General features: G+C 40.3%; 2 protein-coding genes and 1 long non-coding RNA gene across 5 annotated transcripts; 1 reads left to right on the forward strand and 2 right to left on the reverse strand.

Moving 5' to 3' along the window:
* The first annotated feature begins 685 nt into the window (after positions 1-685).
* Positions 686-2,654, forward strand: LOC116930368. Of its 2 annotated transcripts, none has more exons than XR_006651563.1 (7): positions 686-834; positions 1,135-1,331; positions 1,431-1,496; positions 1,557-1,689; positions 1,788-1,860; positions 1,977-2,114; positions 2,185-2,654. It is a non-coding gene; the product is annotated as an uncharacterized LOC116930368 (long non-coding RNA). The 2 variants fall into 2 exon arrangements; XR_006651562.1 differs by having other exon boundaries at positions 1,795-1,860.
* Positions 2,655-3,869: 1,215 nt separating this feature from the next.
* LOC116930588 (protein transport protein Sec31A) lies at positions 3,870-8,733 on the reverse strand. Of its 2 annotated transcripts, none has more exons than XM_032937951.2 (8): positions 8,577-8,733; positions 8,069-8,279; positions 7,586-8,009; positions 7,320-7,514; positions 5,900-7,264; positions 4,530-5,816; positions 4,395-4,466; positions 3,870-4,325 (listed from the first exon to the last, which is right to left on the reverse strand). In XM_032937951.2, exons 2-8 carry the CDS (start codon positions 8,269-8,271, stop codon positions 4,137-4,139), a joined length of 3,735 nt encoding a protein of 1,244 aa, XP_032793842.2. In that variant the 5' UTR covers positions 8,272-8,279; positions 8,577-8,733; the 3' UTR covers positions 3,870-4,136. The 2 variants fall into 2 exon arrangements, with proteins under 2 accessions (XP_032793842.2, XP_032793843.2); XM_032937952.2 differs by lacking the exon at positions 8,577-8,733 and adding an exon at positions 8,419-8,545.
* Positions 8,734-10,094: 1,361 nt separating this feature from the next.
* On the reverse strand, positions 10,095-15,750 carry LOC116930590 (cytochrome P450 4c3). The gene is made up of 11 exons (XM_045179301.1): positions 15,535-15,750; positions 14,421-14,645; positions 13,880-13,995; positions 12,362-12,656; positions 12,220-12,289; positions 12,010-12,136; positions 11,523-11,637; positions 11,333-11,439; positions 11,025-11,262; positions 10,776-10,955; positions 10,095-10,572 (listed from the first exon to the last, which is right to left on the reverse strand). The coding sequence occupies exons 2-11, from the start codon at positions 14,614-14,616 to the stop codon at positions 10,382-10,384; spliced, it is 1,635 nt and encodes a 544-aa protein (XP_045035236.1). The 5' UTR covers positions 14,617-14,645; positions 15,535-15,750; the 3' UTR covers positions 10,095-10,381.
* Positions 15,751-18,036: the final 2,286 nt, after the last annotated feature.

Here is an 18,036-nt window from a genome sequence, read left to right on the forward strand (position 1 = left end):
ATAAAACATTTTATGAAAGTAGGTTACCCAACCACTAAAAATATAAAATAATTCACACGATATGCTGAATTTTTGTGCTTAATTTACATGTGCATACCAAAGTGATACCGTGCATGATTTAATTAAAAATTACGGTGTGTGAAGCATTGGATCAGTAGGGAAACCCAAAATTATTATCTTAGCGGACTCAGCGCCACTATGCGGCATCTCACGCGCATCGCTACCTACCGTCCTCTCAGCCTTATGGCCCCCTTCGTGGTCTTCCACTTCGTTGTCTATGGTGAAATGTACATCTCAAACATAAAATAATGAGTGTTTATACAACGTAATTAAGAATTAAATTAAAATTTATCAACAGGAGAAGAAAGATGCAGCAAGAACTAAGCAATATGGAATCAATTTACCACACATAAAATTTGTTACCAAAATTTAAACAAAACTTACTTCAATCGATCATGTATCGAATTTAAACTTTTACATGGTGCACGCGTCATATAAGGTCTTTTCAATGCCTCGACAAGGGCACTTAGAGACAGTGTTGCCACTTTTGAAATCACCTTTCTTCGGAAAAAAAGACCCAAAAATTCTTAAAAGCCTTGAAATGACATTTCAAAACTATCTCATCTACAGCTGACCAACAAGATACAAAAAAAAATAACCAAGAGGAATCTGAATCATCTGATTACGCACGTGGTAATTTGATTTTATTGTAATAAATTAGTAATTTGCAACACTGTTTACTACACGCCTCCTGTTGGGCATTGAAGAGAGCTTATATAAAGACTTTACCATCGTGTAGTCAAGTTCTCTAAGAAATTGGCGATGCACGCACATGTAAGTATAAATGTTATAGTTTTAAGTAGTTTAAGTAAGTTAGTTTTAAGTATGTTTTATCGTATTATGCTAGTTACATAAGATTTTCCCTATGTTATAAACAATATTGTTAATCGTCTTATCCTAGCAGATTATTTCATTGCCTCTGTTGGGTTGATGGCTGTTGATATTCAGTTGGAATTATAACAGAAGCAGTGATGCTGGCCATTATTCTTGATCATGGCTCTGCATCTAATCTTAGTTTTTAAATGTCGAGATTGACGAAGTGAGTTGAGGTGTAATACTTACTATTTATTTTAGGTTTTATGAAGATTAACCTTGCAGTTGTATGTGAAGATAGCAAGTTTGTTGTTCAGAAATTGTTGGCCTGGAGCAGGGAATGTTGGAAGCCTGTTTCTTGCAAGTTTTTCATCTGCAGGTTCACTTAGATTGAAATTGTAGGTTGGTGTTTGCAGTGAAACTGGCTTATTTCAAGTTTTAGTCCATTTCAAAGCCAGGTAAGGACTTGGGCTTACCTTTCAGTTATATATTGCTGTACAATCAAATATACTGCTAATCTTATTAACAACTATTGTAATTTCATTGCATTTTTCTAGGTCATCTGTATCATAAATTATCTTGAAAGGAATGAGAGCTATTGACTGTTATCTGCCAGGTTTATGGTAACTAGAACAATGGAAATGAATTCTGGTTATTATGATATACTGTCAGTCATTCTTTAGGTTGGAATTTTGACCATGATCAGAAACTTAACTGACATAATCAGGACTTAATTATTTGTTATTGAATTATCTCAAATCAAAATCAAATTTTATTAATTTGATATCCTTATGATGCCATTGATTTCTCATGGAGGTAGCCATTGTTAATAATAATTATATTGTTATTTAATGTGACAATTGAAAATTGATATTTTAATATGCTTATTTTTATTCTTATGTTTTATGATGGAGGAACTAGGTTAACTTGAAACGAGGAGCTTGATTTCACGATGGAGATCATGTGGGAAGCGACAAGTTTCTTTAGGTAAGTAAAATATAATTTCGCACTGTATTAAAGCTTCAAAGTAAAATTCGGACATTTCAATCTATTTGTTACGTCCATAACGCTGCCCGTATAATTCTACATCCGGCCCAACAAAGTATTCTGTGCACGGACAATTTCTTCGATGACGTCGTTTAGTAACCAATGATCAACCTGCTATTGGTACTGGGCCATGTGCTCGTGTTGCTTCGCGTAACAATTTTGGGTAGAAATTGAGGCCGATATAACTACTCGTGGTATTTCACTTTTTTAAATTGTGTTTGCAAAAGAAATTTGAATTTATCTACTTTTCACTCTTCGATGTAGATCTTCATGATTCCGGGGACTTAAGATGGGATTTGGTGCCAAAAGAATTAATTGGTTGAAATGGCGTACGAAGATTCCCTATTTAAAGTTTTTGTGTTTTATAGTTTATATTTAAAAAAAATCTCTAAAACGTGACTAGGATTTTGTTAACTGTGGCCCTTTTCCCACTGCCTTGTGATAAATTCGTGGCGGTACAGTTGTTACCTGATCAGTTAAGGTTGGAAATGTGTCTGGAGAAATAATTTGGTGATGGTTCGAAGTTTTATGCTGTTAACTGTTAAGGATACGATTGAATGTTGAATAACGGTAGAATGCTGCTGTGAATTCTCACCCTTGAAGGACGCTATTTTCCGCCTTTTAATTGCAACCCTATGTATAATCGCGATGGATTTATTGTTAATTTTCCCAGGCTCTTTGTTATAAATATTTTCATTATGTGATGAAATTTCAATAAAAAAATTTAATGATAATTTTCACATGTTGCCTTTCTGCTTTTAAGTTTTCTCCGTTATATATTCGGTTAAATAATAATTATCGTCAGATTTATTGCGAAATATTTTTTTCGAAATTTTTTTTGGGGGGAAATTTTTTTATGGAAAAATTTTTTTGTGGAAAATTTTTTTCCGGAAAAATTTTTTTTGTGGAAAATTTTTTGGATTTTTTTACTATAAAATTTATTTTATATAAAGAGAGAAGAAAATCACCAATTTGTCCATGTAGGACTCGAACCCTAGACCTTGAGAGTGCTGTGCCGCTGCTCTACCAATGAGCTACTTCTCTTATTATATTAATGTTTAATTCTGCATCATAAGGCAAAAATGTAAAATGTTCTTGAAATGTTGAGTTGGAGATACAGGTGCCAATCATGGCCCGATGGACGGGCTATGGCCTGGAAACTTGACGCTGTATCTTCCGAATACCTGCCCAAGTATCCTACTCCAAGTGGCCAAGTGGTGGTCTGGGGAACCTGGCTCAGCTGCCTGGGAACTTGACGATGTATCACTCGAATCCCTACCAGATGCCCCCTCCCCAAGTGGTCACATGTTGTGGTCTGGGAAAGAAGACTCAGCTACCCTAACGTGGTTCAATCGATGATGTTTACCACGTATTTGTGATAATATTATTTTGGAAATGGATAATATAATTTTTATTCGATATGCTATCGCATCCCTTTGATACTAATTGGATGGCATATTGTTACTTGCCTTCGACAGGAATCGAACCCTGTACTTTCAGCATATAATTCCGATGCTCAACCATTGAGCTACAAGTCACGTGGAAATAAATACAATATCCCTTTTTGATTGAGAGAAATCCCGTGAACAATCGTAATGACATTTCAGCGTACTTTGGTGAAATAACATTATATGGACACTTGGAAAAGTAATGGAAAATTACTTCAACGATGATGATGAAACAACATTTCGTTTTAACTGCTAATGGTGGTACGAACATCTGCAATTCAGGTTCACAGTAATGCCTCTATCCTCGCTAGAGGATTGAACTAAAGAAATCCAGATCCATATGACGAGGACCTATCCATAGAAATACACAACGTTGTTAAAATCAATCTACTTATGGCATAATTATGGTTATGGGAAACCTGCGTATACCATTAATCGTTAACATCTAATTTCTCTTTCAACTCTATATCAATACATAATTTTCGAATCCATGAGGAGCAATTACGTGAACGTTTTTTTTTTGTCTTACGAGTCAATAAGAATTTTTTTCACAGGCCACACCTTAGCGAATTATTGAACCACAGTAAATAGCATAGATTTTAATGAATTCTCTGGTTAAAGAAAAAAAGAAAAAGGCTATTAACTACACACATCAAATAAAACGAGGTGCGAAGCATCGAAGCCAACTTTTCTGCCTAACTTGCAGGCAGAAATCAAACGCTAGATATCTTATCTCTTAGAAAAACGTTTCTGGTTTCTCCAGTGTTGCTATTGGTATTGGACTCCAAGTTGCTGAGCCATCTGGAGAAGCACTTTCAAACCAGATATGAATGATCCGATTTCCGTGAAGGGCGTATTGATCACTACTTGAGAGTGTAAACTCAAACTGGTCGCGTAATCGAACGCCTGAACAGCTTGCACAATCTGATGTAAGCCTAAGAGGGTAGGGCTCAGCAGCTAAAATGATTTAGACGAAAACAAAGTAAGTTTCGAACGATTATGCCATTTATGGTATTCATCAGTTACCATATTTTTGCGCAATAGGTCATCCAGGCACTCCAGCTTCTTCCCAACATCGTCTAGCTTTCTCTTCAGTTGCTAAATTACAAAAATTAAACGATTATGCAAACGGAAAATATATAAATCTAGAAGTTTTCTTACCGCATTCGTGGCTAGCGCAGCGCACTTGTTTTTCAATGTGTGAAATACATCGTGAATAATTTGGTGTTCATTTGGAATCGGCAGCAAAGCTTGAGCTGGCTGGACAGGAATTGGCTCGGGAGCGTGGCTTTGGTTTTGAGTGACTTCCACCGGAGAAGTCATTCCTGGATTGTATAATCCGTCGAACGGCTGAATGATGGGAACAGCCGGTTGCTCAACTATACCCATGGGGTGATTGATGGTTTCTATAGTTGTTGGCTCAGCTTTCACTTTCGCAAACGAGGTTAGAGGAGGTGGATCATTCCAACCAGGAGGTGCGCTAGTGGCGGGAAGAAGGGGCACAGATGGCATGAGATTGGAAGCCGGTGGAGGAGTTATTGTAGGAGGAGCATCGAATGTTGATGGCTGCATGAATGCGCTTTGCTGCTGTGGTGCTTGAACATGTTCTATTGGGGTGTAAAGGGAAGCAGGTTGTTGTACATTATCCATTCCAATGCCGTTGGCCAGCTGTCCGCTTTGAAGCTGGAATGACCCAGGAGAGGGCGGAATAGGCTGATTGAATTGATTCCCAGGAAAACTGCCTTGTTGCGCATATGGTGACGGACTGGTAAACTGACCAGTGGGTTGGAACATGGCCGAGCTGGATTGCGGTTGCTGTGGCATGTAACCCATTTGATTGACTTGTTGGAATTGCGAATTTGATGCCGAGTTGTAATATCCACCCGGACGACCACTCGAAACGCTAGGATCCTGGACGTATACCCTATTGCGTTGATTTAGAGATCCCAAACGCGATACGTTTCCTGTTGTTGGGGGAGGTGCAACCGATGATGCAGGTGGCGGTGGTGGCGTGGGCTGATGAAACTGCGACAAGGGTTGAGCATTCTGAGGCTGCGCGCTCAGAGGCTGATAAAACGGTTGCAATGGCTGGGCAGCTGGTGGTGGAGCCGGTGTGTTCAGCATTGGTGGCATCGAGGGCGCCGCTTGTGGTGAGTTGTAAGTGTTGGTCGGTGTGGCCCAGCTATTGCTTTGAAATGGTGTTGTAGGTTTCGGAGGATAGGATGGTATTGCAGGCGCTGAACTGAATTGATCCTGATGACCATAGTAGCTGTTTGTGGGAGTAGAAGACCTGTTTAGTCCAACCGATGGGTATCGCTGCGCCGGTCCAGCCTTTTGCTGGTGCGAAGCCAAATGGTAAGCACCGTTCGCTATTCCGGTTGAAACCTTGCGTTCGTTAGGATTCAACGCACGTTTTAGTCTGTCTTTCAACTCTACCATCGAATCGTCCTATTGAAAAACATAAAAATCATTAAGAAACTGTGCTGCGTCGTCTAAAGTGACATAGAAATTCTCTTCGCGTTACTCATTACCTGTGACATATCAAGATAAGTAAGAGCAGCTTCCAGGCTGCCCTGTCCGGCCAAGAGCCCAGCGTAACGACAGAGCTGTTGGGTAAGATGCCCCGAGTTAACAGCCACCGGCTGGCGGCCCCAATGCTGTTGAGCCTGACGAAGAACCATAACTTGTTCTACCATCTCTTGTAGAGATGTAGTTGAATCATCGGCGACTCGCAGCCAGCAATCGACTACTTTCTCCATGTTACCAGCACAAATGTAACATAGAACAGCTTCGTTTGTGGCACCCATTTCGGCTTCGAGCCTCTGGCCGATCGTTTGGCAGAGGTTTGCGAATTGCGCGTCATCCGCATAGGTCAGCGTGGCCGCTAAAGCTTCTTTCCAGTTGCCCATGTCGCAATGTTGAACTATCTTTTCCCAGTCCCGGGTAACAACGGCTTGGATTAGACGTGACACGTCACCCTGCGTTAAGCGGAAATAGCGATCCCTCGTAGATGCCAGTAATTCAGGTGGTCCAGTCATTGCTAACACAATGGCATCGGCGTAACGTTTGTCGTTGAAGCAAAGATCCACAGCTGCAGCAAGGTTACCAGTTATTAAGGCCTTACTAATCTTGCCGTCTACAGACTGGTCAGTTGGGATTGTAAAGGTTTTTACTTCAGCTGCGATGGAATCGAATGTGTCCGACACTCCTAGTCCATCGAATGAATCGACTACACCATCCTCAGAAATACTATGTGGTTCGTAGTTTAATAGATGCAGTAGCTGCTGTCGCGGCGCCGGGCTAAAATTGGCTGCTAAGAAATTCCAGGCCTCCTTGTGTTCCCCACTAGATTCAATTTTTTTGACGCAAAACTCTGCCAAGTTGCCAGTGCTCAGTGCACTTTCTAGCTCCTTGGAACGCAGCGTTAACTCATTTTCGGTAACAACTTGGCTAATGTGCACTTGTGGCGTGGCACTCGGTGCGGATCCTGCTGCATCCAAGCCAAAAGTGACCAACTTTCCACCAAATGCAAAAGAAGCACCACAGACTGGACGGATCCACTTGGGAGCTTTCTTCAGTTGCTCATGAACGATAATTTGCTGTTGTGGTGGCTGCAGCACTGGGGCAGAATCCATTCCAGGAAAAGAATCAGCAATCATGTTGACAGTGGGCTGCACAGCCATTTCACGCCCTCCCATGATGGAATGAACTCGTACATGGCCATCAAAACTGGCCGTAGCAATGCAAGATGGATTTCTCGGGCACCACGCCGTGTCAAAACACCATTGGCTGCTTGTACTCAGCTCACAAAGTAGTTCGCCACGAGGTGCTGGACTGTTAGGATTCCAAATAAGCACTCTGTTGTCCTTTCCACAGCTTAACAGTAGATCAGGGTCCTGTACATTCAACTGCCTTAGTTATTGCTCATTTAAAACTTATTAGAAAGTCAACCTGTGGACACCAATCCATAGCCAAAATACCCCTCTGATGTCCCTCAAACGTATTCACAGGAGCTGTTGCTTGTCTCAAATCCCACAATTGGATAACAGGTAACTGATCTTCTTCAGATGCAAGGCACAGCTGGGTGGCAACTTTAGGATGCCAAGCAACCGCCTTACAACGCATTCTTGAAGTACTGTCACTGACCTGTTAAGCACACAATAAGTGTAACTCGAAAAAAGAACTTAAATTTTATTACATAAGCGTAGCTAACTCACTTTGATAATGGGTTCGTTCTTCCTCAAATCCCATACGACACAGCGCGTAGCAAATGTTGATGCCAAAATATGCTGCACTTGTCTATTCCAGGCAAGGCACGTAACATCATCGGGTGGCTGAGAAAGGGTTCCAGGAGTCATAGGCGCAGCAGGGCTATTCAAATCCCAGATGTAAATTTCTGACTGTGCTGCTCCCGATGCAAGTAAGTTAAGTTGAAACGGATTGAAATCGAGAGCCTTGACGGCTCCACTGTGCTTTTTGCTATCCGCTAACAAGTATCCACCAGTTTCATCATTTTTCCCCAGCAATAACTTTTCTGCATCAAATAACAGGATGTGACCCTGGTCTGCACCACCAACTATAACACCACCGGGGTTTTCACCACTGCTGATTCCTTGCGAACCCCAAACAAGCTTGTGAAACCTGAAGGCAAGTAACTGCTATAGACTCCAGAACTGTTAGCATATTTAATGTGTGCACACCTTTGTTTGGTTGATATTGAAGCTTTCAATCCCATACCAGGACCAGGTTCATTCAAGTCCAAGGAATACAAATCAATCTGTGATGTGGTGCTGAACGATGCATCAAGTTGCTGGGCTGCTGTACCAGTAGCCAGGTATATTGGATATTGTGAAGCTGGAGACCAAGCAATATTTGCTGTTTGTTCAACTTCTTTGATTTTCATTTTTTAGCCTAGAACAAGGGATAAACCATCAAACATTTAACAACACGAAGCTAAGTTTATAAATAGTTGGAATATTGCATAAATATTTTCATATAACAACCTACAAGTAACAAAAGAATGACATTTAGACATTCGTCTTCAACTCACAAATAATGAAGTGCGTTTAGAACTCTAAATTAAAATTGCTGAGGCACAGGTTATCAAGACTAGCACACTCCCTCCTACAACCAGGAAGTCTCATGACATGTAGTAGAAAAAGAACCAAAAAACAGATTTTAAATCTACATATAATTCTAAAAACTCACCTTATGAGAATAGTAGACAGATGAAAAACTGTAATATCAAACTAATTAAGGATTTGGTTAATATTGCCGGTTAATAGAAGAAATTTTGTCCGCAATGTTGTCACTTGGCTGACGTGGCCGGACCGTAATCAAGAAAAGTTTCAAGACAACTACTACCACCTAGAGGCGGAATTAAGCATTATCGTATGTAAAAATCATCCATCAGATGACTCTCTAGTTTGGCGCTAAATTTAATTATCGATTCAAAAGGCATAACTGGGACTGGACTGGACATTCTACATTTACCCTTTAACCTCGAATGAACCTCGAAAAATCATCATAGAGAACTTCAGATTTTTTGAACTGTAGTAGAGTTACGCTGTATTTTTAAAACATTTGTTTATCAAAAGCAAAATTTAGGAATGATTTCTTTTGTTTGACGAAGAAAGGGTCACAGACTTTCACAGGAATAAAGCAATCATGAGCGTGGAAGCCAGTTCACCGCGCTCACGTTAAGAATAAAAATTTCTGTGAATAAATAAATGAGCAGTAAGTTCTCCGTGCGAACACATTAGTATACTTAACGATGCATTGCAGATTGTCACGATCGCTATTTGTCTAGACATTTGCACGAAACAATTTACAACCATTTTACTGTCGCAGTAATTATGCAAAAAAATTTCGTGAAGTCGTAAAGAAGTCATTCATGGAAAAACTTTCGGTTTGCCATTTTAACTGTATGACTTGTGTAATCGGATTCTGGAAAAGAAATAAAAAACAAAAATTGCTGAAATTTCGCTAACGCGGATGTGTGGCTCGACAGGTTTAACGAGCAATTTCACAATTTTCATTTCAGAGTGTTGCAAATCCAACAAACCTATAAACTTAAAAAATATATATTATAACTAAAAGCACGACAAAATAATCGGAGGTGATATGATTTCGTAAAAAGCAACGTCATTGGAAACAAAATGAATAGCCAACTATTACCTGGATCATGATGAAACCATTTCGTACGAGAGATTTGATGGAGCCTGAGGATCTATGGGACGAGATTATAATAAAGGCAAGCTTTATAAAAAGGAGAAGTTCTCATTCTGTGTAAAGTGAAAACTAAATCTGGTAAAAGCCAGTGCGTGTCAGAAATTCTAGATGATGAAACAATAATTGTACACGATGGAGCTGTGAAAAAGAGGGAAAGTGGCATGGCAAAAAAAAAATTATAAGAAGGAAAGCCTTTGTTTAGAATCTTTGAGTTTAAGGTCTCGGTTAGTGCAATCACGTGCAGAAGCTAACGAATCGAAAGCGGTGAAAAATATCGATACAAGTGCACGAAGCGTTCCCTTTCTTTACAGTTCCATGACTGTAGGCCGATTTATTTCCTTGTAAGCAGTTACAGCCGATCGAACAAACAGCAGGAGGCGTTTTCCCTTCAATCGACTTCGGTTACCAATGGGGGGGTTCTTCAACATGGAAAAAAAAATGAACGAAAATAAAGGAAACTTGTCTCTGTATCGCAAGAGAAAATTCCGCTTTGACTATGTTTTTAAAAAAATCTGTGTATTAAACCTTTTGATCAAACGGACCGCATTCTCCGGCTCTCGCCCTGTCAATTACGGAAACCCCTGGGACACAAAGAAACGCTACATACAAAGAGACAATTACTTCTATGAAGAAGAAAGGAACCTCATGGGTGTTACACAAGTTACGACACTTAACAAAAACGTAATTTTCTCGAAATGGAAAGGGAAAGCAATTTTTAAAAAAAGGGGCTGGTTCGCGTTCACATGGATATGTACTATATATAATGTCTGTGGTCGCTACGATCAACACGACGATGGACAGTTAGAAGGCGTGATTGGTTTGGGCGTCAAGCGTACCTGGACGCCGTCTCGGGGTCGTAGCACAAGCTCTCCGATCAAGATCAGGTCTTCGCGCTTCTCCAGCGATTCAAGATGAAAGTTTCTTAAAACTGTAGCCAAAACAACCTTTTCCTCCATGACGGCATACTTCTGGCCTGAAGATGAAAAGGCCAAAAAAAAAAACAAGTTTGGCTCTTTGTTAACGTGAATTGAAAAGTAACGGTGCATCAAAAGGACGTACTTAAACAAACGCTGACAAATACCATACGCCTTGAAAGCATGACTAGGCAGAGGCGTTAAAGAAACTATTCATCTGAGTCTACTATAAGCTCTACAACCGAAATGACGAATGTATTACCGATGCAGTTGCGAGGTCCGGCACTGAATGGCACGTAGGCATAAGGGTGTCTGCTACGTTTGCTGTCACCCCAAAAACGGTCCGGGTTGAAACACTCTGGATCGGGAAATTGCTGCGGATCTCTGTGAAGTGAGTACGGAATAACGGCGACGGTCGAACCGGCTGGTATGACATACCCATCTGTATCAGGAAAAAGAAAAATGTATTGAAAGACTTTAGAATTTAATTAAGATTAAATGTGAAACATACGGATGATTGCATCCTCGCTCAATGTGCGACCATACATGGCGACGCTAGGATAGAGCCTGAGCGCTTCTTTGATGCAGCATTCCAGATATTTCAGCTGAAGAATGTCTGCCATTGTAATCGGCCTGTCTGAGGTACCAAAAACGAGATTGAGTTCTTCGCTGACACGGTCCTGCACCTCCGGATGGCTTCCGATCAAATACAAACACCAACTGACGGCTGCTGCAGTCGTATCTTGTCCCTAAACATGGCCAACAAAAATGAATTACAAAGACGAAACAAAAAATGTTTGGCGATTTTTCGAGATAAACCTCAAACATAAAAGTGTCGACTTCTTCACGGATGTCCAAATCACTGAGAAGCGTGCCGTCCTGCGAGGCTTCAATCAAGAGATCCAGGAATGCCAAACGAGGTTTTTCTTTATGATATTAAAAAAAAAAAAAAGATGTATGCGTAAGCGCGGGGCAATGTTTCCCATATCTCATTTGACGAAATATTTACTTATCAAATCGACAGCGTCATCGACGTTTGATGGCGATGGCAAATTTTTGTTTTCTTTCCGGGCCAATTCCTCCGCCTTGCGTATACGATGCTCAGCTTTCCGCTCTTGTAAAACCTAAAAGGAAAAGTTAAAAACAAACACATGCCCATTGACTTTCTGCGTGTTTCATTGTTAGCACCGACGGCTCTTTGGGTGATCCGGGACTAAGCTTATTTTTTTCGATCAGAATTTTATCCCTTAAAAGGAGTCTACTTTGGCGGTCGACAACTTGTAAACATCCTGCTTCGTCATTCTCCATCTGTTGAAAAAATTCCCCTCCGAGAAACCCGTTCTTTTCTTTCGTTGTCTGACAAGAAAATAACGCGGAACTTATGTGGTGAAACCACACTCGATTGCCAATGCCTTCGAGGCAAATTATAAGCTACCGTCAACTGCTAAACTAAAGACACGTGACACAACAGCGTGTACTCATAAATCATCACTCACCTTATCTGTGAAACCGTGAAGAATATCTAAACATTTCTGCTGGGTTTTGGCCATCGGATGGCACTGGAAAAGCAGTTCCGGCTGCAGCCACGGTTGTGCCTGTCTGGTCTGAACGATCCGTCCAATTCTGTGCCAACCATCCCCGCAAACAAATTGAATACAAAATTTAATTTGAAAGTCTGGGACTTTGAAAAAAAAAAAATCACTCACGTGCAAACGGCTTTAACGTATTCAGAGTCGTTATTCAGCTGGGCATCGACGTGACGACCCATGGCAGTTTCTGTCCGTTCCAATCAAAATAAAACAATCAATACCAAACTCACCGCAATCACCGGTGGAAAACAGTACGAACCGCAAATGATGTCGAGCGTGCAGCGAGCCACGTAAGGGAACAGATTGACTCTGTCTCCATTTGTGGCCAGCATGTCCTGATGAGCCTCTCGTAATTTCTGGACCAGCACGACACTCTGCTTATTGAAAATGTCGATGAAATCCTCCAGGATTTTGAAGTGAAATGTCGGCGTCAGCATTTTACGTCTTCCATGCCATTTGGTGCCGGTGCTCGTGAGTAGTCCCGTATTCAGCCATGGGTGGAGATATTGATATTCACGGGATTTGTCGATCAATTTGTTACTGCCCAACAAAGCCTTTTTCGTAGAAAATGATAGAATTACGAATTATTTAGGTCAAATAATCTGTCAGAAAAAAATTTCTTATTTTTCAATTTAATTCTTCCGCGTGTTATTTCTCCCGAGATCGAAAAAAATCCAATTATCTTATGCAAAATTCGATTCAACCAGCTGTGTAATCATCTTGTGTTTAGACTCGGTAGAACGCGCTTTTTTTTTCTCCGCTATGTTTACAACAATAAAAATGATGCCTATTTCCAGGCTGTTGAATTTTAAAGAGAAAAAAACGTAAAGCAATAAGACGACCATGTTAAACTGTTGGAGAAACGGGAAACCGGCGAAGCGACACCCAGACCTAACAGCCATTTTTCTCGTCCTTTCTGTTCGAACATCCCGGCAATCTTTCATGTAGACACCACTTTCTTTTCACTCTTTTTCCGTTTAATGGTCGGTGGGCAACGCGGAAAACAATCTGAGAAGCGGTTAATTAGGACGGCCATAAAAAAATAAAATGCCGGGCGCTGCAACGTCAAGTATTTTACAGCTCTCTTTTCGTGTAAACCGTGCAATGTTTACTAACACCCTGGAGATGTCAGCAGCGGTAAGGAGCATCAGACTGGAGAATTGGACTACAGAAATCAGATGTCGGCTGTGAGGGAAAGTGTGACGCTATTCATTGTCAACCATGAATTGCGAATTTAATCGGGTGGAAAGTGAAAAAAAAAAAAAAAAAAAATTTTTTAAATCTAGATGGGAAGGAAAAAGATAAATAATAGCAGCTGGGTACATTTTGGTTTGTAACCGAAATAGAAAGTGTCACACGAAGGGTCTTTGTCTTCGTATGTGATGCAATGACATAAACGTACAAGATAATGGTAGGGGGGGGGGGAGGAAGAAAAAAAAAAATGTTTCCCTTTAATTTTTAGACTTTCGGTTGTTGAAAAAAAAAATGGATGCTTCATTTGTACAAGTAATTTCTCGTTTCACGATTCAAAGCCACTACGAAAGTGAAAGGACTATACAATGTATAGTGTAGGTCGTGATTCAACGATTAGAGTGGCAAACATGGTCAAGCTGGTCGTGCACTTTCTACTAGTTCATCCTGTCTTGTGGATTGTGTGTGCAACAATATGAAAGATGGCTACTATACTATCGTTCCGCAGGCATAACTATCATTTTCAAATAGTTCGCCTTTGGTTGAATTTCACGACCAAATGAAATGAGAAGTTTCTCGTATTTACCTCGGTACCCTCAGGTGTGTAAAGAAGAAAAATAGGAAAGGGTCCAAGCCAGAAGCGCAAAATCGGGAAGTGCTGGCGCCATTCGTGCAGGTAGTCGATGAGAAACTGGAACAGTTCTATGGAATCGTCAGGTGAAACAACAAAATTAATAGCTAGCCAGAACTGTGAACGTTGATCTCACATCAGAACGGACTAAAGAAAACAGCTTAATCGGCCAACGAAAATTCGACATATCAGAGCATTTTTTGCAAATGGCAAAACGATAAAAAGGGAGGAGTCAACTCGATCAATCAAAATACGTTTACATGTGACCGTTTTAATTACATGTTACTATTCATTTGCCCGTCAAACGTAAACCGTTTTCAATCCTAGATAGAACGATGATGCCCAGTAGGACCTTTCAACTCCACAATTAATTACAGCCATTAAACAATCATTCAATTTAAGCTGACTAATTACAATCATGGGTCTTTATCAATGGTGATTGAAAATCTTTTTCAGTCTTTCATTAAAAGGAAAATCTACTATTTCATAAAATTACCGTCAGGATCTCGCAATAATTCCAATGCATTTCCCAGAAGAGGAAGTGGTGCCGGTGGTCCAGGAATGCTGTTGCAATGCTCGACGAAAGCTAGGCGCTTTTTGGTGAAAACACAGATGGCCACGATCGTGAAAAATGTCGCCATCCAAACGGTAAACGTTGATGGCATCCATCGGTTTTGATGTTCGTCCAGCATCTTCGATTCATGCAAAACGGTTGCTCAATCTGCATCAAAAGAACACAGTCGTTCGTAATACAACAATAGTCACTTGGTAGCACTTTACCGGAGAATGTCACTGGAAGTTGGTTTAGGAAACAAGTGAACTTTCTCCAGTTTGAAAGATATTTTAGGTAAAACAATAAAGAAATTCTTCCTGAACACAGTACGATAACGGAATTGCTAAAAGCGGATTGTTTTTGTACCCTAGCAGTTGGACCCAAGGAACTCGCAAAACCTGTTCGTTTACTTCTCGTTTGAACGTTATGAGTTGCAATTTTAACAAAAACAAACAAAAAACTGGTTATGTCTGTGTACACTGCAATTTGCCTTGTCATAATATGACGTTTGGAAACCGGAAAACATATTCAACATTCTGTTTTTTTTTTTTGCTTAAAGAAAAAAAAAAATGAGGGAGCAAATTTATCGCTTACCGCAAGTTCCTCCTTAATTAACACGGCATTCAAAACAATTTTTTCTCAACTGACTAAAATCCTAAATATTTAAGTTGCTTCCCGTCTGGTCTATACTTACACAACGCCCCGTGGCCATACCAAATCGGATACCTGTCTGTGACTTAGGGCTATGCTGGTTAAACCAATTCTACTAAAATCGAAATCATATTGCGCAGCTGTTACGCGAAAATGTTTCAAAAACGTAACCGGTTGCTACGCTAAAGTCCTTATTATTGCTGTCCTGGCCGATTGTTTTGATGACACCCATCTGCAAGTTACTTGACAAAAGCCTTACCCCTTTTCATGATTGTCTTAAGAGAAAGAAGTGATGGAACGCTTTCCCCAGATCGGTCTTTCAACAAGAAATGAATACCGTTAAGTCACTTTTCCCTTTTTGTTTTTCACTGAGCTGAAAAAAGCCTATTCAAACTGCTGTTGTTACCTGATAGTGGAAGGGACCTTTTTTTTTAGCGAGGTGAAACGCAATGACGAGTGAGGGAGGAAGACACTATGCAAGTTGGTTGATAAAAGCGACTGAATGAAAATGGGAGCGATTCGGGGTCTATTTATACACAGGCCTGGAAGGAGACTGTGAAGGGGGTAGTGCAAACCGACGATGTCTATGCGAGCGGAAAGTCATTCTTTGGCTGCTTCAAGTTCTAGATATTCTTCGTACCTTTGAATAGAGATGGAGGTGGGGAAAACTGGGAATACTATCAACCCACGTGCTAAATAGCTCCACCTTTTTCGTACACCATCACAGCCGATTTCCTTTTTTCATTTTTTCTAGCCGTAACTCTCGTCTCCTATTCCCATCTTCCCTCTCTCTTTCGTTCGCATGCCGGCCAGTACTCTCCACTTCAATTGAATACTTATTTTTGTTTTCTTCTTGCAGCAGCCTTTCTCTTCCTAGTGAAAACAAAAGTTCCATTTCCATCCTGTGGCGTCGTGTCTATATGCTCGATTGAACAATGATGGATCAGGAGAGATGCTCGATCATCAAAACTTTTAGACTGTTACCTACCTACCTAGCTATGGTGAAATTTCCGTGAAATCATGAGAACCTTAACGCGGATATTAACAAAACATCGTACTTTTCTGTCTGCGGGTCTGCGGTTGATTACAGTCGCATTGGCTTTTTTCTTTTGTGACCAGTGAATTTGGCTTCAAGGGGTTAGCTGCGAAAGAACAGAATGATCAAGTATGTTGTCTGAGTTTCTTCGTTACTTAATAACACCCACATGTTACAGTAACTGAGTCTTGGGATAGGTCTGGGTCTCTAAATTATATAACAACCACTAAGAAGTTACCCGTCATCGTCGTTTATTCGTCAATAACAATAACGATGCAACGATGCCTCTTGACGAAAGCTGGAGGGAACGAATTTTATCCATGAAGGTACAATTGTAGAAAAAGAAAATGATGTTGCCTTCAGGGTTTGTGTAGGCCTAGTTCTGAACTTGAAAGCTGAACTTTTTCTTTGAAAAAAACGGTACGTTGCATATTGGGGCCACTAAAAATAGCTAAATGTGAAAGCCAATAAAGACATTAATCCTGATCATGAAATGACGGTCTAAACCAGAGAAACTGCACTCATCAAAAGGGAACACACTACAAACAGGGACTTGGTGAACTGTCATTTTTTTTTAGGTTCACGACTGACATCTGAAGGTTACATAACTGACTGGGGCGTTAGTGCTCGTGTCAGTCGACAGGTGAAACTATGAACACCGAGTTGCCATTTGTAACACGTCGGAATATTTCGCATAATCTTCATGGATATGGATGAACGGTTAAATTCCATTCTGTCAAACCTCGTAAAACAAAATTCCTAGGAGTAGTGAAGAAATGTTGAAATCCACCTGTATCTTTGTAATTCTATAATTATTTATGTCCCAGACGGAAAAGCAAAGATAGACCGATAGATATACAAAAAAATATAGGTTGATGGAAATTGAAATTCTGCCTTTATCCGGATAGAATGCGAATGTTATGTGGCAGGCGTCTCGCCCCACCCTTCCTTTTCTTTTTTTCTTTTTTTTTTTTGAAGAAAAATTATGATTTTGCTTTCAGGGGGAAATGTTGATTTTTACCAACATCCTTTCGCAACGACACCATTTATTTCTATAAGGTCTGCGATGAAGCAAACAAAAAAGTTTTATAAAAACATTAATTGAAACGATAAAAAGGGGACATGGACCACCTGCTTTACTTTCCCTCATTCGTTATTATTCTGCCGTCTATGTGAAAATTGTGATGTCGTTCAGCACGTAGTACCAGCTTCTTTCTCCCTACACGCTCTCTCTCTCTTCTTCTGTTTTCCTGGAGAAATAAAATTGTTAGGTCGGTAGCTTCCTAGTGGACTCGATCCCTTTTTCCGCATCAGTACCTAACTGCCAGAATGGCCTTGTTAGACTATAAAATTTTTTTTTTCAATCATAATTGCACCTGAAATTCGTTTAGTGCACTATTTTGGAATTAACGGTAAATCGAAAAGAAAAAATTCGGGTAAAATGTCCCAGCTTTTGAAACCGTTGAAGGCATTGGTACTCGCATGCACAATGCAAAAAATAGAATGAATAATTTAAAAAAAAACGGCTATGATTTAATTAGAATTTATTATTAGCCAAACCCCTTGCTGGCAGTATTTGTTACGTGGCAGTGAAACTGGTTATGCAAACTCTGCAGGTGGAACGGTCGGACGAGTAGTTGGTTTAACACCGTTGCCATTACAAACCAGTTATTTGTTGAGCACACGAAACAATAGATTAAGCAATCCTTTGCAAGGCTTAAAAATGTTGACGATTTTCAAAATAAAAATAAAAAAATGTTGCGTTGTAACAGTTGCAGTCAACGTCGATCCTCCTTTCACTCATCACGAATCCGATGGAGCCCAGCTGCAACCGGGAAAAGGAAACAAAACACGAAGGATGGAACAACGTAG

This window comes from Daphnia magna, linkage group LG9 (assembly GCF_020631705.1).
Source record: "Daphnia magna isolate NIES linkage group LG9, ASM2063170v1.1, whole genome shotgun sequence".
Lineage (NCBI taxonomy): Eukaryota > Metazoa > Arthropoda > Branchiopoda > Diplostraca > Daphniidae > Daphnia > Daphnia magna.

What these genes read in the sequence shown, in the direction of transcription:
- LOC116930588 (XM_032937951.2), bottom strand. Translation starts at nt 8,271, where the DNA reads ATGAAAATCAAAGAAGTTGAACAAACAGCAAATATTGCTTGGTCTCCA. An exon ending in CTATGGATTGGTGTCCACAG is followed by an intron (nt 7,265 to 7,319) that starts GTTGACTTTCTA and finishes TTGAATGTACAG; the next exon opens with GACCCTGATCTACTGTTAAG. An exon ending in CTTATCTTGATATGTCACAG is followed by an intron (nt 5,817 to 5,899) that starts GTAATGAGTAAC and finishes GTTTTTCAATAG; the next exon opens with GACGATTCGATGGTAGAGTT.
- LOC116930590 (XM_045179301.1), bottom strand. Translation starts at nt 14,616, where the DNA reads ATGCTGGACGAACATCAAAACCGATGGATGCCATCAACGTTTACCGTT. An exon ending in TGACGCTGTCGATTTGATAA is followed by an intron (nt 11,440 to 11,522) that starts GTAAATATTTCG and finishes AATATCATAAAG; the next exon opens with AAAAACCTCGTTTGGCATTC. An exon ending in GAGCGAGGATGCAATCATCC is followed by an intron (nt 10,956 to 11,024) that starts GTATGTTTCACA and finishes TTCCTGATACAG; the next exon opens with ATGGGTATGTCATACCAGCC.